The sequence below is a fragment of the Asterias rubens genome, chromosome 7 (genome assembly GCF_902459465.1).
Source record: "Asterias rubens chromosome 7, eAstRub1.3, whole genome shotgun sequence".
In the NCBI taxonomy this organism is placed as follows: domain Eukaryota; kingdom Metazoa; phylum Echinodermata; class Asteroidea; order Forcipulatida; family Asteriidae; genus Asterias; species Asterias rubens.
Window position 1 is genome coordinate 3261226 of NC_047068.1, and position 26685 is coordinate 3287910.

The following is a 26685-nucleotide window of genomic DNA, read 5'->3' on the forward strand; positions in this document are numbered from 1 at the left end:
AGTGCATCATAAATACCAATTAATGGATAACAATTTTACTTGTATGCTAAATTGATTGGTAAATAAATTACCAACAAGAAGTTATTGTTTGTCTATTCACGGGTACTACTGAAAATCAAAGATCATTTATTGGGAGAAAATATATAAAACACATTCAGTAACCATTTTACTAAGGCAGTAATTACCATGAATTGGTTAAATTGGTTAAAACCATTTATTAGTAAAAGAGATTTAACCAACTATTGGAGTAGTTTTCTAATTTACCAATACTTGGTGTAACTATATTTACCCAATGATTGTGTAATAATGCAAATATAACCAACTCTTGGGTGAATACAAAAAACCAACAAAGTAGTAAATTTATAACCATCTGTTGGTTACTTCGATTTAACCAACTAGTGGAGTTCATTTTAAAGACCAACAATGGTGTAATTACATTTACCCAATATTTGTGTAAGGCAAATGTAACCAACTTTTGGGTGAATAAAAACGACCAACAAAACAGTAAATTAAATTTAACCAACCAAAGACCAATTATTGGTGTAATTTAATTTACCCAATAATTTTGTAATACAAATGTTACCAATTCTTGGGTGAATCAAAACGACCAACAAAATGGTAAACTAAATTTAACCAACCAAATTTAACCAACCAAATTAAATTTACCAATGGTTGTGTAATTCAAATTTAACCAACTCTTGGGTGAATAAAATACAACCAACGAAATAGTGAATTAAATTTGACCAACTGCAGGGCAATTGTAAGTAACCAATTATTGGGATAAACTGTTTTTCCCAATTAATGTTAAATTGCAACACCCAACCTCGATGGGTAACCAAAGACCAATAGCGTGGGCAGTTGGTATGCTTCCCAACATTGGTCTATGGGTTGGTCTCTCATTGCCCAATTTTTTTAAGAGTGAAGGGACAGCGCACATCGCAAATATCTTTGCAAATATTTGCGATGTCGCAAATATCTTTGCAATGATCTTTGCAAATATTTGCGATGTCGCAAATATCTTTACAAATATTTGCGATGTGCGATGTCCCTTCAGGGCCACCATACTTTAGGAAAAAACATCAAAACTTACTAAATTTGTCTAAAAAATTCTCATAAGTTTGTATTTTTTTGTTTTACTTAAGCAAGCAACTATTGTTGGGAGAATCCAACTGTGCTGCGACAAGACATGCGGGCCTTAGTTATTCGAACTTATTGAAACAATAAGTGAAGACTTCCTACAAGGGTTAATGCAGAAACTGAATAAAAATAATACGTTTCCTCCGTCGTAAAACTGTTTACATTTATTTGGAGTTTGGCACACCAAATCCACTTCCTTGTTATCTTTTTTCTAAAAAACTTGGCTGCCAAAATCTCTATTTGTTTTTACACAGTCAAGGCCAATACAAAAGCAATGGTCATACTGGGCACTACACGATTGTGGTTTGAATGGACTATGGGGGACAGTCGTGTCCCAATGAGTTTATACAGCGACTGTGCGTCTTCATAGAGTCGAGAATAATGGCATCCTCACCAATGACCATCCTCTTGCTGGCAGTATGTCTGCTGGTCACTGCATCAAATGCTCAAGACGGTAAGTTGTTTCTACCCCTGATTAAGATTTTCTCCAACCCCCGTTTACCTATTATTATTCGGATTATCAAACATGTATGCAGTTGTCCATTTAGACCTAAACATAGCATTACAATAAAAAAATAAGCAATTTCGGCCACTCAAAGTAGCTTAAATGTGGCATACCAAGTCCTCTTCCTTCTGTCTCAAGAATACTTGGCAACAAATATAGCTGTATTTGTTACACAGTCTGGCCCTATAAAAGCAGTAGGCAGGACTGTACGTTATACGACTGTGTTTTGAGACGACTATTGGGGATAGTCGTGTGTCAATGAGTTTAATTGCGTCTTCATAGAGTCGAATGCTAAGACAGTTTGAGGAGAACAATGGGATCCTCATCACTAACCATTATCTTGATGGCCTTGTGTCTTCTGGCCACTGCATCAAATGCCCAAGATGGTAAGTTGTGTCTACCCATGGTTATACATGCCCTCCTCTTGCCAAAATCTTGTCTTTCATGGTTCATTTTTATTTCTTAAATAATCCCCTTGTTGTTGATTGCTTGTTTTATGTATTTTTGTTTTTATACCTAAAGGGGTTGCCCCTTTGGATAGTGATTAGGTTCGCTTTTGGGCAATCCCTAGGCTTCTGTTTGCGTTTTTTTTTTTTTTTTTTTTTTTGACGAATAAATAGGAAAGACTGCTCAGGAAATAAACGGGTAACAAGCACTACTACTTAAATGACTCCAATAGAATTCTAGGTTATAATTTAGAACCAGTTCATGGCTATTGTCGTAGCTAAACTGGCTCAGACTGATCTGGAATATAAGATGCAAAAAGGTGTTCAACAGTTATTCCGGACCAGCAGAAATTGACATCATCATTCAGTTAAAAAAATCCTTGAAATACTTTCTTCGTATGGAAAAGACCAGATTGAGCCCAGACTCTTTCGATATTTACACTAGAAATAAAGCGTTGTGCTTCACCACTAAATTTCGATTACTAATTGCATTTTTCACTATAGGCCGTCACCATGTTCCATTTTATTACTTTTTGTTTATTTTGGGGGGTTTTATTAACTATTAACATCTGAAGTAATTTCAACCCATTGTTTTCTAAAACACCGTGATTAGGTCACGCTAAAATGTATATATAAATAGTTTTGTCTTTTGTGTTTGTTTGTATGTTATCAATTTACTGTCTTATTATTAACTCCCGTAGCTCTCTGTATCTGCAAAATAATAGCAGTATTTATTGCAGCTTGTTTTATTGATGTATGTTGTGGCTGATGTTTGTTGTTGAATGAACGGAGTTGCATAACTCCACATCAAGAGAAAAAAATAAATAAAAAAACAAACAAATAAATAAGATTATCAAACCCCTCCTAATATTGTCTATGTAGGTTTTATACATAAGTGCCCCTGTCATTGAGGTATTGCATCGTTTCCCACAATTTTTTTATACTATCAACAGCTCTCCAATGCTCGTTACCAAGTCAGTTTTGAGTAATTACCAAACGTATACCTTCCCTTTTAAACGATTTGGGTACTTTTTCAAAATGTCCATAGACTTACATGATTTGAAGGCAATGATAGTGAAAAGCTTCCTTTCAAATATTACTCAACTGAGGTGTTGTAGTTTTTGAGAAATGAGTAAAACAATGTAATGAAAATACGTTTGTAAATTCTTAAAATAATTTTAAATTGGATGACATTGTTTTACTCATTACCCCAAAACTACAGCACCTCAGCACGTAATATTTTCAGGGAAGCTTTCTACTATCATTATCTTCAAACTGTGTAAGTTTAGTGTAAATCTGTGGACATTGTGTTTTTTTGTCCTACAAAAGTTACATAGACCCTTTAAACAAACGTTGATGTCTCATGACAGACTTGTGTAATAAAAAAACTTTAAAAAACGAAGTTTATTTGTCTCGGGACCAACCGGTCAAAGATCAGCTGCCATTGTAAACGATTTTTGTTCATTCCCACATTCTAAAAAGTTGTTTTCAGGCGATCTTCGGAGATTCAAATCTTTTGACAGTCTTCACTTTCAAGTAAAATGATTCACTTTCACGGGATGCTTTCTACCATTGCTGTCTATGAAATAAACTGACTGTTGGATTAAAAGTACACAGTTTTTTGTTTTATATGAATCATCACCAAGTATGATCCAACCCTTAAAGGAACATTACAGAATTGGTTTTGCTACAAAATATTTGCTGGCAGTGTAAGCACCTTATGTAATCCACCATATACAAAAACAGTGGTAGTGACTTAAAAGTAATATCATCTTTAAGTTACTGGTTAAGAATAAGGGAATCAATGTGTGGTGAAGAGGTTTTCAACTAGTGGTTTAATTCCAACGAGGCCTGGTTCTTGATAATTTTTACCGAGACGAGGTCGAGGTAAATTATCAAGAACCGGGCTACGGCGGGTTTAAACCATTAGTTGAAAACCGATTCTAAACATTTTGATTCCCATTCATAAATACCTATTCGGTCAAAAACCATCAACACTTATGGTCAAAAAGTTAAAAAATTGCAAAAATTTAATTTTTCAATGATTTCTTTCAACACATCACACCTCCAGCTATCAAATGGTAAAGCCCGCCGCCGCCCTCGGGTAAACAACTCCTTATAAGGGAATGCTGTGCGCGTCGCGCGTATTGCGTGATGTGGCACAACTGTCTCGACCAATAGGAATGAAGAAACTGTCATATAAGCACAGGTGCAAAACTCGCGTGTCACGCCCATGTTTCAACACTTTTTACTGGTCATAAACAAAGGTTTATACACACCCACGTGACGCGTTCTCCACCAATAGGAATAGCGAAACTGTCTGAGGTATTTATAAATGACGGTTTATACTTTTGGCAAGTTTTTGGTCTAGCTATTGTAATAAACAAATTTAAGGGCCCAGTGTTGGGTTAGAGTCAACTTGCAGGATTCATAACAAATTCATTATAAAAATAAAATAAAATAAAATAAAAATGTGTAAACAGATCATCCCGTTGTTCTTCTTTTCAGATATCTTATTTCCATTTGGAGAAGGCTCCTCACTTGTCCCATACGGTTATGTGTGCACCAAGGTTTCCATCCCGATATCATTTCCTTTCTTTGTTCAGAATTACACTTCTCTCTACGTAAGTCATAAAACGCCCTCTGTTGGTTTTGTTTGAATTCGAGTATTGTATTAATAAAATAAGGCCATCACAAACCTAATTACTAACTGTATAGACATACTGGCAATTCACAACACACCATCTGTTTATCACGGTGAAGACATACTTCGCCCTACGTCATATGAGGACAGTCACACCGTCATACCCATTTGAAATTTGTATTTTAAGATGAACACAGAACTTTTGTGTAAGTACCACTTCATCTTTGGAAAATGACGCTTGATTTTCTCAATTTTTAAGGGAAAAAACAACTTCCTGATACAGTGTGACTATCAAACGAATTTCGACTGTTCTCATTTGGAAATGAACTCTCTGAGATAAACTAAAATGGGGGGTGTTTGTTTGCTGGGTTTTTGTTTGTTATTGGTTTAATTTGTACTTTACTTTTTTTAGTCTTTCCCTTCTCATTTAAGGTTTGTCACCACGGTGTGATATCGTTTAGTCAACAAAATGTCGGAGATCACGCACAAGCATTTCCATTGGGATTTCCCCTGTTAGCGGTTTATTGGAGCCACATAAGGCCAACTAGCCAGGGGAATGTCACGTATCGCCAACTGCACCGTATCTCTTCGGACGAGGCTATATTTGACCGGGCAGAGACAGTAATCAGACGGGCTTTCGGTAGCCATCTTCAGTTCAAAGCATCGTGGATGTTAATTGCAACTTGGTTTAATAATACCCTAAGTCACCCAAGAGGTCAAGGCACAGTGAGTTAATGATCCCATATTTAAGCATAACCCCTAAATGTTTCTTTTTCTTTTTTTTCTTTTTTTTTTTGGGGGGGGGGTACAAGAATCTTCGGGATCAGAATCTCCTACACACCGGTTCTAACGCAAAGAATCAGAAGATAAAAAACACTTCTATTACCATATCTACACTAAAGGTAATTAATGCATTTGTTTGAGAAACAGAAAGAGAGTGTCTAGCGTGGTTTAATTAAATCCAATCAATCAACTGCAGTTTCACAAGCACTTTTCATGTTATACTTCCGTTATTTTATTTTCATATGGTTGCTGATAATGATATTTTTTCCAATCTTACTTTAGACTAGCACCTTCCAAGCTGTCTTAGTGACAGATGGTGATCTGTCGTTTGCCATATATAACTTTAAAGAACTAGCGCAAGATTTATTTCAAACCCAGGTAGGTCTTTTCTTTCAGTCCTTTTTCCATCGAAGATTAACACAATGTGAAATATTCAAACTATAATAATGCGAATTTTGTAAAGGGCGGTTTTGTTTGTCTGACTCCCCAAATCGGGTTCCCACGACGAGTCTTTCAAAAAAATATTTAATTTATATTAATTTTAAAAAACATTGTTTGTATTTTCACAATCACTAAAATTATACACAATGGCGTACCCTCTATGCTTTCATTGCCTTCTTCCCGAAGGAAATTACCTCTGAAAAAAAATTACTTCTTTACCATCAATTTAAATTAAATACACATGTTACACCTATCGCTTACCAAGAAAGACAGTTCTCTAGAACAAACTATACCTGGCAAGTAGATACACACATGGTGTTACCGCAAACCAAATATAAACGTTTACCAAAATAGCTTATAGCCTACGACAATGTATTAAAGGAACACGTTGCCTTGAGTCGATGGAGTTGGTCTTTGAAAAGCGTTTGAAACCGTTTGTTGATGAAATGCATATGGTTATATAGAATATAATGATCCACACACAAGTATCACTCGAAATTGCAAGGTTTTCCTTTTACGTCGCAAACTTGAGCGGTCGACCATTTTATGGAGTCAAAATTTGGCTCCACAAAATGACCGACCGTGTTTCTTCGCGGACGTAAGAGGAAACCGTGCAATTTCGAGTGATACTTGTGTGGATCAATGTATTCTACTTTTAAATTATCTTTCTAACCATTTGCATTTCATAACACACGGTTTCAAGCGCTTTTCAAAGATCAACTCGACCGGTCCAAGGCAACGTGCTACCTCCAAAGACCTTTTCGCAAATACTGGGGCGCGCGCGTAAAGCTTGGAGTTAGGCGCATTGTGGTCTAGCTGGTGTCCAAATTTGATCCATATCTATCCCATAATGCACCTCATTCAACAGTCTGCGCCTGCGCAATGGTATTTGCTTTAAGTGTACACAACCTCAATATCCGTCCACATACTGATCAACGAAATTTAGGCCTCCAAAACTGCGATTTGTACTTGACCAGTTATGTTCAAGTTTATATATTTCATTTTCAGGTTGGATATGATGCAGGTGACGGAACTACCTACTACAGTGTACCCGGGTCTATGACAGATCAGATTTACAGTATCATCAATGCTACAAACATCGGCACTAGAGGGCGCTGGCTCTTCCGTACAGACACACAGGGTATCGTACTCAACATTTCTTTTAATTAACTCAATGTTCCGCTTCGTGAAGAAGAAACAAACTTTTACTCGCAGCCTAATTAAAGCTAACACCAAAACATTAAAAACAGTTTCTTAAAGGAACACGTTGCCTTGGACCGGTCGAGTTGGTCTTTGAAAAGCGTTTGAAACCGTTTGTTATGAAATGCAAATGGTTAGAAAGATAATTTAAAAGTAGAATATAATGATCCACACATACATGCCTCGGAAATGCACGATGTTCCTTATACGTCGCGAAGAAACACAGTCGGCCATTTTGTGGCACACAACTTCGAAAGCACACAACTTCGTGTGACCATGGTGCGACAAGGGTGTTTTTTCTTTCATTCATATCTCTCGCAACTTCGACGACCGATTGAGCTCAAATTTGCACAGGTTTGTTATTTTATGCATATGTTGAGATGCACCAACTGTGGAGACTAGTCTCTGACAATTGTCTTTAAAGAGCCATGCTTTACAGATACTGACATAATTAAACTTGTGCACACCATGTAGACATCAAACCCATCAGTACAAATGCGTTTGGAATTATCCCGTTTTAGATACGGAACATGATCTTGGGATTACGGCTCCACTGTTTGATTCATATTCTTCAAACGATTATGACTCGTCATCGTCTGACATAACTTTTGGTAAGTCCTTTTAATTGGTGACAACAAGATGATTGGTGACTTGTATTACAACTCTGGTCAGTCCGTTAACAAAGTATTTATGCATTTGTTAATATAAATAATATAGCTCTATACAATTTGTTCCATTCCAATCCAACCGTCATTTTTTGGTTGCAGTGACCTGTAAATATATCTTAATATTCAGTGTTTTTAACACGAAAACATATTTTTCAAAGGTTTGTTTATCGTGTGGTACATGTATGCAGACTTACTCTTGTTATTAAACAGTTTTTGATCTAATTTTTTTATCTAATTGCAATTTTATGTGACTTTTTCTCTCAATTTTGTTTAAACGTCTTCAACACCATTAGTTTGATAATTGTTTTTAATAAACCTCATACATATTCATGACCGAGAGTCAAGTTCTCATTGGTCCATTCATTATCACGTGTCAGGTGTTAATTTTGCTAATTACCAAGCGCGCACTTGAATATTAACGCAAATGGTAAATGCGCATGACAAATATAGCCCCCCGGGAGCTATTCTACTTGTCATGCGCACTTGATGCATTTTATTTTGTTTCCCATAGATACGGAACCTCCTACAATAAACAATTGTCCTACTGACGTCATCATCCCTGGGCTATCAACCAGACCAGTATCTTATACATGGAGCCCTCCATTCTTCTCAGACAGTTCTGGTCAGTTGTTGTTTTTGCTCAAAATGTCCCAAGGTGGATTTTTTTTTATTAAAGGATTTTGGTACTTTTTGTAACACAAAACACAATGTCCACAGATTTACATTAAAATTACACCGTTTGAAGATAATGATAGTAGAAAGCGAACCTTAAAATATTAGTTGCTGATGTGCAGTAGTTTTTGAGAAATTAGTAAAACAATGTCATGAAAATACGTTTTTACATGCTAAAATAGTTTTCGTCTCATGATCACCGAGACGAAAATTATTTTCATGAAGTTGTTTTACTAATTTCTCAAAAACTACAGCACCTCGGCAAGCAATATTTAAAGGGAAGCTTTCTACTATCATTAGCTTCAAACTGTGTAAGTTTTATGTAAATCTGTGGACATTGTGTTTTTTGTCCTACAAAAAGTAGCCCCAGAAAAGAAAACACCAGTCACAAAATAAAACAAACGTTGGTCGTCGTCAAGTTTAAGACTTATTGCAGCAAAAGCATTTGACTTTCGTCTAATGTTATCTACAGTCATGAAATCAAAATTAAAGTTTGCGGTTATCAACAGAGAGCAAAATGTATATTATTAGTTTTGTGTGTTATTTAAGAGCCATGCACGGACCAACACGGAACTAAAGTCAATGGATCTCACTCTGAAATGTATTGCCTTCTCTGTAATTATTCCGTTGTTCTATCGAGGAACACTGTAACGAATACAACCCCATATTGGATCTCTTAAAAATAGCTGGGGTCCGTCTTGTTGGCGGAAGTGTTCCCTCTGAAGGTAGAGTTGAAGTATTCTATGATGGCCAATGGGGCACTGTATGTGATGATGGATGGTACATCACAGACGCAAGCGTTGTGTGCAGACAACTTGGCTTCACTGGTGCAACTAATGCTTGGCTGAGTGCACACTTTGGAGAAGGAACAGGTCAAATATTCATGGACGACATCAACTGCGATGGAAATGAGAAACGACTTCAAGATTGTGCTTTTGGGGGATGGGGTGACCACAATTGTTACCATGCAGAAGATGCTTCAGTGACGTGTAACACAGGTGGGTGCGATAAGCATAACATACATTGTGTGAATTCCCCCAATTTTAAACATGGAAAGTAAATTACTAGCAACAAAAATAAAAATTTGTCACATGAGCCAACAGCGATGTGTTATTTTCGCTTCACTTAAAGGCAGTGGACACTATTGGTAATTACTCAAAATAATTATAAGCATACAAACTTACTTGGTAACAAGCAATGGGGAGAGGTTGGTGTATAAAACATTGTGAGAAAGGGCCCCCTCTGAAGTAACGTAGTTTTTGAGATAGAAGTAATTTTCCACGAATTTGATTTTGAGACCTCAGAATTAGAATTTGAGGTCTCGAAATTAAGCATCTGAAAGCACGCAACTTCGTGTGACAAGGGTGTTTTTTCTTTCATTGTTATCTCGCAACTTCGAAGACCAATTGAGCTCCAATTTTCAACAACTTTGTTATTTTATGCATAATATGTTGAGACACCAAGTGAGAAGACTAGTCTTTAAAAATTATCAATAGTATTCATTGTCTTTAACGTAACCTTACATGAATACATGTATATGACAAATTAAACCTGGACGAGCCATGTAAACCTCAAAACACACCATGTATCAATAATGCTAGAGGTGAAAACACACTCTCAAACTAAAACCAAACTTTGTTTATCTTTAATTTCCAAACAGAATACACGACCAAAGTAAAAGGTCTGACAGAAAACTCAACACGTACACGTACAATTGTACGTGTTGAATTGTTGAATTCTCTAAAATGCACCACTTTATGAAAAGTTCTTCAGGCTGTGGAATCTCTGTATATCACGCGACGTGCCAACTTACGAGGCACCGTTGTAACAAAACAAAAAAGGATATACGGGGATGTGACGAAGTGCTGTAGGCCTACATTATTTCTAAAAAAACACTTTGGAGCTTGCTTTCTTTAGATGACCTTTGTGTTATCACTATCCATCCAGCCCATTCAGGGAACCTTCTTTGTTATTTATCTTTCAGACCGGTCCTTTAATAACTCATATCGGTCTGTTGTTGTGGTGTTTGGTTGCCTGGCAAGCGTCTCCAATGAATGTCATCAAGATGGGTACGGAACTTTCTCAGTTGGAGATACCGAGGTGATGTACAATGGAACAGACAAGTCTGGGAATCAGAACTTCTGTAACTTCACCATCACAGTCAAAGGTTTGCTACACTTTATTTCGCCATAACCCTAAATGTCTATATCCACTCTTTTTCACGCAGAAAGTGCTAAAAGTCGTTTGGTACAGAACAAACTTTTTCTTTTTCTGCTGACGACGCATTCATCCATTTTCATTTGAGACGTTGATTGTGAAGCTTATAAATCATTATCAGTGAAAAGCGAAAGTAAACAAATGGTAAAAGATGTACTTGCTGTTATCGGCCGTGTTTGTGACATGAAAACCGCCTAGAAACATTTGCTTTTATTGATTACAAACAATGGCCCTCACCTCCAGCTTGAAAATTAGCGGCAACATTATTTACATCGCCACCAATTGTTTTCCCTCTTCTTACAGAGGTTAATTTAGTCTGCCCGCTTAATATAACACTACCAACCGAAGCCGGCTCGGACACAACCAGAGTCAACTGGACAGAACCGGTTCTAACCGGATGGGACGAGACAAACTTCACATCGACTGCTCAGTCTGGAGATGTATTTCGTATTGGTTCACAGAGGGTGACGTACCATCAGAGGTTTGCGTCCAGTCTGATTTTGACCTGCTCCTTTGAAATAGTTATTGTAGGTGAGGAACAAAATAATTTCATAATAAACAATCGGGTTTACGGCGTGATATTTTCCCAACCCATCAAAAGTGAGACCCTTTACAAGACGTGTTTCAAATCATCAACGCAAACCACATTTGTTACGGGCTGTTTTGGAAACATCGACTACTTTTTAAACATAGAAATTAATTTACTCAAGAAACACCTTTGTTCTATCATTTCCTCTAACATGTTATTTTTTGTAGATACATAATATCCATCACTCCTTTCTTGACATTTCCTGGAAAATATGAGGCCAGTTTCACACTGACAAAACTCCTTTAAAGTTGCGTTTGTTGCATTAACTATAAGCCGATGATGTGTAGCAAAACATTGATAACAATAACCCTTTAGTGATATATCGTTTCGATTAATCAATTAAATATTTGTTCAATCTTGAAAATGTAGATGTGGAGCCTCCTACTGTTAAGGACTGTCCCAGTGACGTCACACTGTTTATCAATTCAACCAATCAAATACCTCACTCATGGGTCGCTCCAGTCTTCTCGGATAACTCCGGTCAGTCTGTTGTTGTGGTGTTTGGTTGCTTAGCAACTGTCTCCAATGATTGTCATCAAGATGGGTACGGAACTTTCTCAGTTGGAGATACCAAGGTGACGTACAATGGAACAGACAAGTCTGGGAATCTCAACTTCTGTAACTTCACCGTCACAGTCAAAGGTTTGCTGCACTTTAATAGTCATAATTCAAAATGTCTCTCCACCATTTTTTAATTAATTGAACCAAATAGCTTTGAGCTGTTGTGGTAAATATAATGTATTACGTTTTAAAGCATGTATTTTACAGCTTGAAGATTCACGCATAGTTATTTACATCAACATCAATTGTTCTCCCTTCTTCTTACAGAGGTTAATTTAGTCTGCCCGCTTAACTTGACACTACCAACCGAAGCCGGCTCGAACACAACCAGAGTCAACTGGACAGAACCGGTTCTAACCGGATGGGACGAGACAAACTTCACATCGACTGCTCAGTCTGGAGATGTATTTCGTATTGGTTCACAGAGGGTGACGTACCATCAGAGGTTTGCGTCCGGTCAGATTTTGACCTGCTCATTTGAAATTAATGTTGTAGGTGAGGAACAAAATTTTTTCATGATAAACAATCCGATGATGGTTTTGCGAAATAATAGCAAAAAAATAACTCTTTAGTGGTATATCGTTTCAAGTAATCAATCAGTTTGGTTTCCATTCTTGTAAATGTAGATGTGGAGCCTCCTACTGTTAAGGACTGCCCCAGTGACGTCACACTGTTTACCAACTCACCAAATCAAATACCTTACTCATGGATCCCTCCTTCCTTTGATGATAATTCTGGTCAGTCTCTTGATGTGGTGTTTGGTTGCTTAGCAACCGTCTCCGATAAATGTCATCAAGATGGAAATGGAACTTTCTCAGTTGGAGATACCGAGGTGATGTACAATGGAACAGACGCATCTGGGAATCAGAACTTCTGTAACTTCACTATCACAGTCAAAGGTTTGCTGCACTTTCTGTCGTCATAACCCTAAATGTCTATATCCACTCTTTTTCACGGTGACGGTACTAAAAGTTATTTGGTACAGAACAAACTTCTTCTTTTTCTGTTGACGACGCATTCATCCATTTTCATTTGAGACGTTGATTGTGAAGCTTATAAATCATTATCAGTGAAAAGCGAAAGTAAACAAATGGTAAAAGATGTACTTGCTGTTATCGGCCGTGTTTGTGACATGAAAACCGCCTAGAAACATTTGCTTTTATTGATTACAAACAATGGCCCTCACCTCCAGCTTGAAAATTAGCAGCAACATTATTTACATCGCCACCAATTGTTTTCAATCTTCTTACAGAGGTTAATTTAGTCTGCCCGCTTAATATAACACTACCAACCGAAGCCGGCTCGAACACAACCAGAGTCAACTGGACAGAACCGGTTCTAACCGGATGGGACGAGACAAACTTCACATCGTCTGCTCAGTCTGGAGATGTATTTCCTATTGGTTCACAGAGGGTGACGTACCATCAGAGGTTTGCGTCCAGTCTGATTTTGACCTGCTCCTTTGAAATCGTTATTGTAGGTGAGGAACAAAATAATTTCATGATAAACAATCGGGTTTACGGCGTGATATTTTCCCAACCCATCAAAAGTGAGACCCTTTACAAGATGTGTTTCAAATCATCAACGCAAACCACATTTGTTACGGGCTGTTTTGGAAACATCGACTACTTTTTAAAAATAGAAATTAATTTACTCAAGAAACACCTTTGTTCTACCATTTCCTCTAACATGTTATTTTTGTAGATACATAATATCCATCACTCCTTTCTTGACATTTCATGGAAAATTTGAGGCCAGTTTCACACTGAAAAAAACTCCTTTTAAGTTTCGTTTGTTGCAATAACTATAAGCCGATGATGTGTAGCAAAACATTGATAACAATAACTCTTTAGTGATATATCGTTTAGATTAATCAATTAAATATTTGTTCAATCTTGAAAATGTAGATGTGGAGCCTCCTACTGTTAAGGACTGTCCCAGTGACGTCACACTGTTTACCAATTCAACCAATCAAATACCTCACTCATGGGTCGCTCCAGTCTTCTCGGATAACTCCGGTCAGTCTGTTGCTGTGCTGTTTGGTTGCTTAGCAACTGTCTCCAATGATTGTCATCGAGATGGAAATGGAACGTTCTCAGTTGGAGATACCGAGGTGACGTACAATGGAACAGACAGGTCTGGGAATCAGAACTTCTGTAACTTCACCGTCACAGTCAAAGGTTTGCGATCAGTTTTAAAAATCAAGCTTTTGTATATTTCTGTATACCTCTTTTTGTTGGTCCGTTTCTGGTAACATGGAAACATTTTCGATGAATAATTGTTAAGACAAATCAAACACTCTTCGATCTTGGCTGTGCTCCGTGGTCAAGATGGGTTGATTTAGCTGGCAGCCAAAGGCGCCCTTGCAATGCCTGCTTCTCGAACACGTTGTAGCCGCGTCCTTCGCAATTCAGCTCTTAGCTGCGAGTAAGGATGATTAGCCTCCCAAATTATTTAAACTGTCAGAAAGTGCCCTCAGTTTTTACAAGTTTCCTCAAGTATTTGTATATTTATCTTTTTTAAATAGATACTACACCTCCTTGGGTCGAACAATGTCCTGATGACGTCACCATTCCTACCAGATTGGCAGATCAAGTAGGTTATACGTGGGTCCCTCCAGTCTTCTCGGATAACTCTGGTCAGCCTGTTGATGTGGTGTTTGGTTGCTTAGCAACCGTCTCCAATGAATGTCATCAAGATGGAAATGGAACTTTCTCAGTTGGAGATACCGAGGTGATGTACAATGGAACAGACAGGTCTGTGAATCAGAACTTCTGTAACTTCACCGTCACAGTCACAGGTTTGTTGTATTGGAAGTTGCCAGTGTCAGCCTGTATTCATTTTTCACTATAATAATATCTGCTGACACCACGTTGAATACAATGTGCCAAGAATATTTATATGGATATTGAACTTTCTCAGTTGGCGACACCGAGGTGATATACAACAGAATAGACAAGTCTAGGAATCAGAACTTCTGCAGTTACTTCAAATAAAAACAATTGATGATTTGCCCGACTTTGTCGCCACGCTGAACAGCTTTGTCTTCGGTTTTAAAATGTCAAGAACCTCATGTTGTACTAAACACGTGAACACATTTTGTGGCAAATGGTGAACATCTTTGTTTTGTTGTTTCTTCCTTTCATATAGAGGTCGGCCTAACATGTCCTGTGCTTGAGGTAGTACCAGCCAGTCCTGGCGAAAACTCATCCAGTGTGTTCTGGAAGGATCCGGATGTAACCGGATGGGACGGATCAAACTTCACCTCGACTGCCAAGTCCGGAGATGTATTTGAGATTGGGACACGCAATGTTACATACGACCAGTGGTTTGGGGTCAATAATCTTCAGTTGACATGTTCTTTTAACGTCAGTGTTGTTGGTAAGTAAAGCAATATCCAAGTTTTGATTAGTTTGTTTGTTTGAATGATCTTCCCGCTAAAGGGAACTCGGCAAACTCCCACAAGGTGTAAACACTTAGATTATGAACTGCACAAATCAAGAAACTGTGATTCAGTTATTAGACAACACTTATTCTAGTCAATGTGAAATCAGCGGTTAGCAGAGGAATTCGAACCCACAACCTTGTGATTGCAAGCCCTGTAGTCTAACCACTGGAATACCGTAGTACCGAAGTTTCTGCGTCTACTACACTATAGATGCTATCTAGTCATTTTCTTCGTAACTGTCTTTTTGTTTAGGTCAATGTGTGAATGACAAAACCAATGATACCCGACATGGTGACCTGTCATGGCTGGCCACGATTGCTGGAACTGAGGCAAAGTCAGTTCAGAGATGTGAACTTCAAACTAAAAAAGGTTCGTGACAATGAAATATTGAAAATTTTTAAGGTTATGTCAGCTATGTTCTGTAATTCCCCCTCCCAGCCCGACCCCCGACCTACCCCCCCCCCAAAAAAAAAAAAAAAAATCGACAACGACTTCGACAACAACTACATGAAACGACGATGACACACGACAACAGCAATAACAACAACAGCAACAACCGCAACAGCAACAACAGCAACAAGAACAATTACATCAACATCGACAGTGACCGCGACAATTACAACGACAATGACAACGACAACGAAATCGCCAACGACAACGACAACAATAACAATGACAACGTTAGCAGCAGCAGCAACAACAACAACAACAAATTAAGTACGTGATAACCATTTTTTGAGTTATTCTAATTCCTACACAAATAGCTGGGCATCCGAAAGCCACCAGGAATTGTTCAACAGCTGCGTCTCCCCTGTACTTTTCTTGGGAAGATCACGTGGGACAAAGCTGTGGCGAATCAGAGGACACCATCAGTGTTGAACAAGTCGTGGAGGTGAGATTTGAGTCTTTAGTGATAAACGTCTCTCAGTTTCCAATTCAATTTATTTTAAAAGCCTTAACACATTCTGCAGTGTACGAGGTTTAAGTTTGTTTAATTTCTCCAAGGAATGACATAAGTACAAGTGGCGAGTAGTGGTCAAACGGTCAAATGCACGGGACCCAAGTTCTTGCGTTTCTGTTTAGCAGGGTGGGTTCGAGTTTATTCGGATGGGACGTAAAACAGTTGGTCCAGTGCGTTGTGTAATGCACGTAAAAGAACTCGGTTACTTAGAGAAAGGGTTTGCCCGAATGCTTCTATGGCTGCTGGATGCATCGCAGCACCTTGTGGCACACTTATCAGGTGCTACATTATATAATTAGTCTCACAATGCAAACATTTCAGAAAACATCCGTATAGACTGTAAAAGGGGTAACCCTTGAGCCCTATAGGGGTAGGTGGCAACGGCCTCTGGAAAGAAATTGTAGCCCACACCTTGCAGTGGCCTTCAGGCCTTGTGTGTCTGGCGACTTGCAAAAAAAATACAATGAAGCTTTGAATACAATGAAGTGCTCTATTACGAGATAGTGTTGTTGTCTTCAAATGAATATCGTACGCTACACGTTTACATTCTAACGGTTCGGATAAACGTAACAACCAATCACTTTATACCTTGATTTCAAATCCTCAAACAAACCTGCACAAATTGTGACAAAATAGCTTTGTGGCTTATATTATGTTTTAGTCACAGATTTGTGAGCACATACGCAAGATGGTTTACTTTAGATTGTGATAATCAAACGTGCTAGGAAAAATACATTAAATCACGCAAAGCATCAGCATGGAGGGCATGCAACAAGCTCACCAAAATGTGGAAATCTAGCCTTCCTAGAAGGCTCAAGGAGCACCTCTTCCTTGCAACAGTATGCCGTGCTGTTATACGGCTGTGGGGAATGAACACTCCAAAACTGGAAAAGCAGATAAATGGGTGCTACACAAGGCTATTAAGAACAACTCTTAACATCCACTGAAGTCGACATATGACCAACAAACCTACCCAAGCTCTCAACAAAAATCAGACAGAGAAGGGTGCGGTTTGATGGCCACTGCTACAGGAGCAAAGACGAACCGGTGTCCAATAATGTCCTGTGGACCTATAAGCATGGGAGGAGGAAACCTGGTAGGCTGGCAATAACGTACACTGACATTCTCAAAAAGGACATGGGACTGGAATCGGCAGATTTCAAGTCGGCAATGGGGACAGAAAGGTATGGGTAACCATCGTGATTCGAGGACATTGCTCGAATTATAAAGCAAGAAATCAAGCACGTGCTAGGAGAAAACAATTATGTCTGACTTCTTTGAAACTTAAGATATAACTCAAGATTGTACTCAAACCATTGAGTGTTGTGTCTAATAACATTTGTCTTCTGCATTGCAGGTCCCTGTCAGTGCAGGAAATGCAAAAGAAGTGGCTGTGTTTCTGTCTAAGCAGACTTTCTCATCTTCAGATTCTAGCGATGACAACGTCGAGGATATTTCAACGATTTTAGACAACATTGTCAAGGCAGAATCAGGGGATGTAGAGGTAGATATATTGTTTTTAATAAGAGCTTCTCTATGTCCATAACTTTGAAGGAATAACATCACCAAGAAAGCATAACTTCTTCTCTTATTCTTTATAAACAAATGGAAGTCTTAACTCGTAAGAAATTTAAGACGATCGTTGAACAGCAACTTTGTCTCTGCTGTTTTTGTATTGTGGAATCACTGAAACTAGTTACGTTCTTATTTAATTTAATTTAATCTGTCAACCTATTAGATGGATAACAACACCGATCAACTGCAGATGCCACATTGGTACTAAAATAGGCTGAACATTTGATGTTCATATTGTATTTCTTGACTTACTTCGTTGAGGATATAATGAATCCATTGTTTTAATAATTTTATGGGTCGCAAGGTTCACTTTTTATTGGCTCTTGAAGCAACTGATAGTACATGGGGAAACCCGCTTTAGAGTTATTTTTAGGGGAAAGTGTGGGAGGTGAATACAGTTTATACAGAGAGACTACAACAATCTAAAACTGAATGTATGACTTAAACCCTTTTCACACGGCCAAAATGTAGCCGGGGTCCCTTGCTACAAAATTTACGAGCGTGGATTTGTTTATTTGTTATCACCATGCGTGACTGATTTTGTGAGCTTTCCCACTGCAAAGTTAAAAAACTAACAACCCTTGTGCGACATGAGAGTGATATGACGATGAGCTAATCTTGATCAAATTATAGTTGGACAAGATAGCACCACAATAGCATGCGCTGTATGGGCATTTTAACCTAGGACGTCGTTCAATAAACAAGGGTTCCTTTCACACGATGTTGTAGCCCACGTCCTTGGTCAAAACTTTCAAAGCGCTAGTGTAAGATTTTGTCGTAGGTCCAGACCTCCGACAAAATGTAGCAATGTTGGACAAGATTTGACAAGGGACCCTGGACACTCAACAAATTATTGTCCTTTCACACGAGGTGCATTTTGTAAAATCTTACAACCCATGCTACAATTTAGCAAGGGACCCTTGCTAAATTGCTCTCGTATGAAAGGGGCTTAAGTGATATTTCTTTTAAAGGTGACCGAGGCTGTTATTCAGACAGTTGCCAATGTCATAACGAATGTTCAAGAGAGCCAAGGCACCGCGGACAGCACGACCTCCTCGGCCATCGTCAAGTCCGTAGAACAACAGGTTTCCCTGACCCTTCAGCAAGGAGGAAATGTCAGCATACAACAGGAAACCATCCATGTCAAAGCTGTGAGCATTGACCCCCAGAAAGCAAGTAATGGATTCAGCTTTGCGTCAGTACAACAGGAGTCGGCTGGCTCGAGGTCACCACAAGAGGGCTCTCTAGATGGCACTGAGGTCAAGACATTCACGAATGCCAGCGAAGTACCAAAGGATGTTGTTGCATCGATTCAGTTACCAGCTAGCATTCTTGACCATTTGCCGCCAGCCTTTGGTAATGATATGGAACCACTGCAGTGGTCATTACACTATTGTTGAGAAGTTAAAATGCTATGATCGCAAAAGTCTTGTTCCCTTTAAAGAAAATGAGGTTTCCTTAAAACAAAAACTATATATAAACTAATGGCATTATTATACTGTCCCTTTAAAGTCCATTTGATTTGAAAGTTTGTACATATTATAACTGATCATTATGTCACACCACAAACTGATCTTTAAAGGTCTCACAAAAGCATCCTGTATTGTTCAGTTTGTTCTGTAGGCATCAAAATGTTCTAAAGTGGTCACATCAAAGTGATTATTAAAAAAAGTTTTGATTCAGTAATTGTTTCATGAATGTTTGATTGACTTTGAAGCTAACGCGTCATTGAAGATTAGTTTCATAGTCTACGCTGATGACACGTTGTTCCAAACGGGCGTTAAGAACTTGACATCAAAGGTCGCTGGGTCCGTCGTTTCACTGGCAGTGGAAGGTGTCGAGCTAAAAAACCTAACTGATCCAGTGGTTATAGACTTCAAGGTAAGTTTAATAACTTTGTGAAAATTCAAGTGAAGTTTCCCTAATGTTTTAGTAATGCTTTTTGTTTCGCTTGTTTGTGTTTTTGTGCATTTCTTTTAACAATGTTTTCTTGTGCTTGTTTTTTTGTTGTAATAAATCGCATTATTATTGGTAACTTTGGAAGAATGCTTGATGAATCTTTTTAATAGTAATAACGACCTACTTGACAAGTATTATGTACGTACATAATAACTGCCGTGTACGTACACGATTGCTATCGTGTACGTACACGAATACTATCTACGTAATGAAGATAATGAACTAACAACAAATTTTGCATGTATACCTGCTCACACTTGCACACAAACAGCACACATTAACTCTCTCAGATTTAATGCGTCTTTTGTTTTAAGAATGTATTTGATTGGAGGGCCCCTTTTTCATAAATATTTCCAAAAAAATCTAAAATAAGGTATTGTTCACCCTCATCAGACACCAACCAATGCATCTGAGGAGGACTTGGACACCATCCAATGTACATTCTGGGAGTTTGGTAGCGAAGAGGATGAAGCTGGTTCTTGGTCAACTGATGGGTGCAAACGAGCAGACACACCCACTGATAAAGTCTCCTGTGAATGTAACCACGCCACTAACTTTGCCATACTCATGGTAAGGGCTTCCTTTGTCTTAATTATAATAATAATAATAATAATAATAAAACCACATGTATTATGCGCATTTCACCATAAAATGTTCAAAAGCGCATTTCAAAAATCTACAACAGCTTAAAAATCAGCACAATCGAAAAAAACAGCAAATAGAGTAAATCAAAACAATATTGTTGCACCTAAAAATAATAACAAATTAGCCAAAAACTTGTTTAAAAGAAAAGTCTTAAGCTTAGCCTTAAAAACCGAAAGAGACTTTTAAGTTTAAGTGGCAAAGGGGAGACCTTCAAAGGATTTTTCTCCAGTTGGATGTTGAGAATTTGTGCTCAGTTTTTCATTGTTAATTATGACGTCATCAATTGGTACATTAAGCATTTCGCCTACAGCTAATGCAATGTGTTAAACATGCTGTAAAACGATCACACGATGGAATAGGGAATCATTGCTAATTATGACGTCATCATTTAGTACAATCAGCATTTTGCCTACAGCTAATGCAATGTCTAAAACATACTGTAAAACGATCACAAGATGTAAGAAGGGGATCATTGCTTATTATGACGTCATCATTCAGTACACTCAGCATTTTGCCTACAGATATTACAATGTCTAAAACATACTGTAAAACGATCATAAGATGTTAGAAGGTCATCATTGCTAATTATGACGTCATCAATAGGTACATTCAGCATTTTGCCTACAGCTAATGCAATGTCTTAAACATGCTGTAAAACGATCACACGATGGATGGAAGGGAAGCATTACATCATCAGTTGGGAGTAGTGTTGATGATTCCAACATGTTCATGATTCCAACAAGGGCCATGATTCCAGCATGGGCCATCGTGATTCCAACATGGCCCAATATGTTTTTGAAGTTCTTGTCTCTTTACTTTGCACAGGATGTGAAGGGTCAGAAACGTACAGATGATGGTCTCTCATTCACCCCAGCACTTGATCTCATCAGCCAAATAGGAGGTGCTCTATCGGTCATTGCTCTGTCTCTTACCCTGGTAATATACCTCTCCATAAGGTAAGACAGTCTTTAAAGGCACCTTCTAATTGTTCCCAAGACAAAAAGTCATCAGTGCACTCAAAACTGCACACAAACCAAAAATACGATTCAGTTGTCAGTTGCACAAATCCATTTTTTTTCCCAACTCAATTCCACAGACTTTCTTCCTCGATATATAATTGCAGAAGCATTCTAACAAACATCTAGCTGCACATTATTTTATAGACACACAAAGTTTACATTTCAAGTTTTACATCATTTTTCTTTAAATACACTGGCGCTTTAAAGACACTGGCTATTGGTAATTGTCAGAGACTAGTCTCCACAATTGGTGTATCTCAACTTATGCATAAAATATCAAACCTGTGAAAATTTGAGCTCAATCGGTCGTAGAAGTTGCGAGATATTAATGAAAGAAAAACACCCTTGTCGCAACATGGTCACATGGTTGTGTGCTTTCAGATGCTTGCTTTCAAGACCTCAAATTCAAAATCTGATGTTTCGAAATCAAAATCGTGGAAAATTACTTCTTTCTCGAAAACTACACTACTTCACAGGGAGCCGTTTCTCACAAAGTTGTATACTATGAATCTCTCCCCATTACTCGTTACCAAGAAAGGTTTTATGCTAATAATTATTTTAACTAATTACCAATGTGTCCTCTAAGGCTACCACTGTGTAAACTTTTTCATTTGGTGCAGTTGGTTGCATCCAGTACGCATCCATGTAACACATTGCAGTGAGACATGAACTTCCTTCTACTCTCAGTCCAACAGGGGCATTGGTGTAGGCCCGATTCTGATGATTTATAGAATCATTATCAGCAATCAATTACTATTGAACACACACAAATCTTTTGTGATAGAGCTGTTAATAAATGCTATGCATCGAGACAAACACAGCATAAATTAACTTCAAGCTGCGATGAGACAAAATACCAACAAAAGTTGACCAGGAGTTAATCAGGAGTCCAACCAAATATTTGACTGTATTTCCTTCCTGCAAATCCCCATGTACATCTGCTTATCTCAAGCTACGATTAGACAAAACGCCAATTAAAGGGAAGGTACACGTTTGGTAATTACTCGAAACAAATATTAACTTAAAAACTGACTTTGGTAACGAGCATTGGAGAGCTGTTGATAGTATAAAACATTGTGAGAAACGGCTCCCTCTGAAGTAGCATAGATTTTGAGAAAGAGGTAATTTCTCATTAAAATAGTAAAAGACTACTAGCCAGAAGTCTTTTATTCCTATCTGAAAGAACACAAATTCGTCCAACGAGGGTGTTTTTTCTCTCATCATTTTCTCCCAACTTCAATGACCAATTTAGCTCAAATTTTTACAGGCTTGTTTTGTATGCTTATGTTGGGATATACCAAGTGAGAAGACTGGTCTTAGGCAATTACCAAAGTTGTACCTTCCGTTGAAGATAAAGATGTATATAATTGCTTGAACGTATTTCCTTCCAGGAAACTGCGAACCGGCAAATCTCGTCAAATTTTCATCCATTTCTGCTTCTCCTTGCTGCTGCTCTACCTCGTGTTCCTGGCTGGTGTGGACAATGCTAGAGTAAGTATAATAGTCCTCATGCACATGACGTCATTTTAGTAGGGCGCCCCCACCCGGAGGTCAAAAGGAGGTTGTTTATTGGCCAATCCTGTACACTGCGTGTACAAATCTGTGCGTTTTTATGAATACAGTTTGCCTATGGAGGTCGCCACATTAATAAACAAAAACATGCTCTTATCGTGTACCTACAAGATAACTATCCGCTGGATATTGATGCTTATTATGTACGTACCGGATAGTGTACGTACATTATAAGCATGATGTACGTACACAATAATTATCATGTACGTAAATGATTACCCCCGACTTATTATGTACGAACATCTTAATTATCATGTACAAACACGTTTAGTCTAAAGTTAATATGTACATGTACAACTGCGATAACTTTTGTAATCGTACACGATTACTATCTTGTACGTACATAATAATAAGTGTGTACGTACACAATATTTTGAGACTTATTGTGTGCGTACATGGTAGTGTAATTACTTGATCTATTATGAACGTACATGAAAAATCCAATTTTTTTTATTTGTAATGATAATAATCTTGTGCTTTACATTATAGTTATCTCATAAATGTAGCCCCTTCTAAAACCATCAGAAGCAGCAAACTCGAACCTTCTAAGTAAACCCAGTTTTTGCCACTGAATTATTGTCAATCAGGGCTCTGGAGGAGGGTGTGTATTTGTGGGTGCTCTGCTTCACTACTTGACTCTGACCACCATGATGTGGATGGCTGTTGAAGCCAGGAATATGTACGTCAGCACCGTTAAGGTGTTCCCTGAGGACACTCCCCTGTACATGGTCAAAGCTGGACTCCTTGCTTGGGGTAAGCCTTCACAATATGATGGGTTTTTACAACTTATCCAAGCTTGATAAAAAACACCTCAGAGTTGTTATCATGAAACAACCATCATTGTTGCTTTGTCATTTAAATCCTAAGTTACAATACTAAGGCAAATCAAGTTTTGCACATAAATGACTAACTAGTAATAAATAAACATCTGCATGAGCGTTCGTAGCAACTACCCCATGAAGAAAAACCAAGATTTATGCAGTCCTGCACATTCTAAACAAAGGATACCAATTACTCAATGCTGTAGCTTTGTTTTCATGTTTGCATTAACCCTACTAACACGGCTACCCACCACTCCATAGGCAGTGAGGAAGACTACAGTTTGGAACATTTTATGAAGGGGAAATAGACAAATAAGGAAGTTTATAATACAGATGAAAGTTTAAGCAAAGGTTATTTGTAAACAACATTCATTGCTGTTTTTTTTCTTGTTTCACTCTCCAGGATCTCCTTTCATCCTACTGATAATAACACTATCAGCAGCGACAGACTCCTACCGGAATGAACATTAGTAAGTCATCAAACACCGTATACAATGCCCTCTTGTCCTTGATGGAAATCAGAGAACCCATGGCAAAAAGCTCTAATACTCTTCCAACATCCTTGTAATATCCTACTTAAGATTCAACACAAGGTTTTGAAACTGATGCCATCTACAATGCCCCTTTTTTCTTGATGACAATCAGCGCAGCCAAGACTAAAGGCCCCTGTTCAGTCTCCTGACAACAGCTGGCATAATTAATAGTCGAAACGTTGGGGTCTTTTGAGAGCCACAACTTCTTCCAGGAGAGTTTTATATAGTACATGGTGTAGCCATCAGAATAAAATCCTGACAAAATGAGTCATGAAACACTGATTCTAATCAGACCCCAAAACTCGACAATAATAGTTTCATGGTTTTACCACAAACCCCCAGTTTATATAACAGCAGATGACATTACATCCTCAAGAATCTAAACTGATTTGATAGCTGACTTTTTGTGTTCTCCTTTTGACTGTAGTTGCTTCATCTCTCCTGGTCTGGCCATGTACCTCGGTCTCCTCACCCCAATCGCTCTCATCCTCCTCCACAACGTCATCACTTTCATCCTGGTCATGCGCAGTCTCCTCAAGGTCAAAGAGGCATCTCGGTCAGAGCAAATAACCAAACGCCTCCAGAATGCTGTGGGAATCTCAGCCCTCATGGGCTTAACTTGGTGCTTTGGGTTTCTGGCCATTGAAGGGGCAACTTTTGCCTTCCAGCTCCTCTTCTGTCTGTTTAACTCCTTGCAGGTATGTTCATTGTATTCATGAGCTAATAAGGAGCAATATACTCATGAAATTCTACATCAGTGTTTGGGTGAAAAGTATAATCTTTAAACCATTACTGTCTCCTCTAAAGACGTACAGGGTATAGACGATGTGACCTGTGACATCACATGTTTAAAAAGGAGCCACAGAGCCTGGACTTCCTGAAGCAAACGATTTGTACAGGAAGGAAACATAAAATCTTATATTTAACGGAGATTGCACTGTCTAATTCTGATCAACTTTTGATATGATGAAAGGGGGCCACATCTCAAAACTTGTCCAGCTTTTACTTTCATAACTCAGATTTATGTGGAATCTATGACACAAAATGTCAACTTTCCGCTATGACCAGAGCAGTATCTTGCCTGCCAGAAAATCTAAAGAATGTGCAAGGTCACACTTATTGTAAACAAAGTTCACATGGTCTATACTGTTTGAAACCTTAAAACCAATGGCTCTTTTCAGAGCCAATGTTCCTCACATAAGAGATTTACATATGGTTGTACCAACAAGTTTACTAATTAAAGTTACTTCTTAACGTTTGTAAGTAGTAAACCTAAGTGTTAAATCATCTCCTTTCAATGTTATTTTGGTAGGGTGTGCTTGTGGGTGTCATGTTCTGTGCCCGACGTGAAGAGGTTCGAGTGGCAATTGCCCCCTACCTGAGGCGTATCTGCTGTGGGCGTGAATGCCGATTGCCCATCCATCGCGATGAGAAGCCTACTAGTCTAACAACATCTCAGACTGCACCTAATACCATGTCTACCGCTCCAACCACTAACTTAGACATATCGGTATCTGCATCACCTCGTGAGGCAGAGACGGAGATACGCTAAGTAGAGACAGACATTTGCTGAGTACATGTAGAGACGGAGATACCTTAAGCAGAGATAGAGATATGCTAAGCAGAGACAAACATACGTTATAAAAGTAGAGACGGACATACGCTAAGTAGAGACGGAGATTCGCTATTAAGCAGAGACAGACCTACGCTTAGAAAAGATTAAGATACGCTAAGTAGAGACAGAAATACGCTAAGTAGAAAAAGTGATATGCTTAGTAGAGACAGAGATACGCTAAGTAGAGATATGATTTGCTAAGCAACAGACATACGCTAAGCAGAGACGGACCTACGCTATTAAGTAGAGACAGACATACGCTTAGTAGAGATTTAGACACGCTAAGTAAAGACAGAGATCTGCTAAGTAGAGACAGAGTTACGCTAAGTACAGACAGATATACGCTTAGTAGAGACAGGGATACGGCAAAGAGACATATATTTGCTAAGTTAAATCATAGATACGTTTAGCAGAGATGGACATACGCTATACCACTACTTATATGAGATCTTCCACCACATGATGTTGTTGCTTACAAGTGTTCATGTTTGGAAATGTTTTGATCAGTGTACAGTAAAATGGTATAGTAAAGTAATTGGTGATGGTTATCAGAAATGGACCCTCTTTAGCCATTGCATTAACATCTAGTGACATATATGGATGTTCTCAGTCAACTAATGTAACCAAGACAACATTAAATAATGGTGAAATAAGGTACCGGACACTATTGGTAA

The 26685-nt window shown here is 38.3% G+C and overlaps 1 protein-coding gene across 6 annotated transcripts; it reads left to right on the forward strand.

The window, feature by feature from the left end:
- Window positions 1-1315: 1315 nt before the first annotated feature.
- LOC117292185 (adhesion G-protein coupled receptor G4-like) lies at window positions 1316-26685 on the forward strand. Of its 6 annotated transcripts, none has more exons than XM_033774135.1 (29): window positions 1317-1591; window positions 4597-4712; window positions 5165-5458; window positions 5798-5893; window positions 6965-7097; window positions 7678-7767; window positions 8336-8446; window positions 9183-9494; window positions 10481-10663; window positions 11017-11244; window positions 11672-11944; window positions 12131-12358; window positions 12490-12762; window positions 13116-13343; window positions 13771-14043; window positions 14391-14663; window positions 15014-15244; window positions 15564-15680; window positions 16076-16203; window positions 17630-17776; window positions 18819-19203; window positions 19565-19728; window positions 20200-20376; window positions 21277-21407; window positions 22862-22961; window positions 23630-23795; window positions 24267-24333; window positions 24824-25094; window positions 25709-26685. In XM_033774135.1, the coding sequence occupies exons 1-29, from the start codon at window positions 1447-1449 to the stop codon at window positions 25946-25948; spliced, it is 5580 nt and encodes a 1859-aa protein (XP_033630026.1). In that variant the 5' UTR covers window positions 1317-1446; the 3' UTR covers window positions 25949-26685. The 6 variants fall into 6 exon arrangements, with proteins under 6 accessions (XP_033630028.1, XP_033630026.1, XP_033630030.1 ...); XM_033774136.1 differs by lacking the exon at window positions 1317-1591 and adding an exon at window positions 1870-2028; XM_033774137.1 differs by lacking the exon at window positions 14391-14663 and having other exon boundaries at window positions 1316-1591.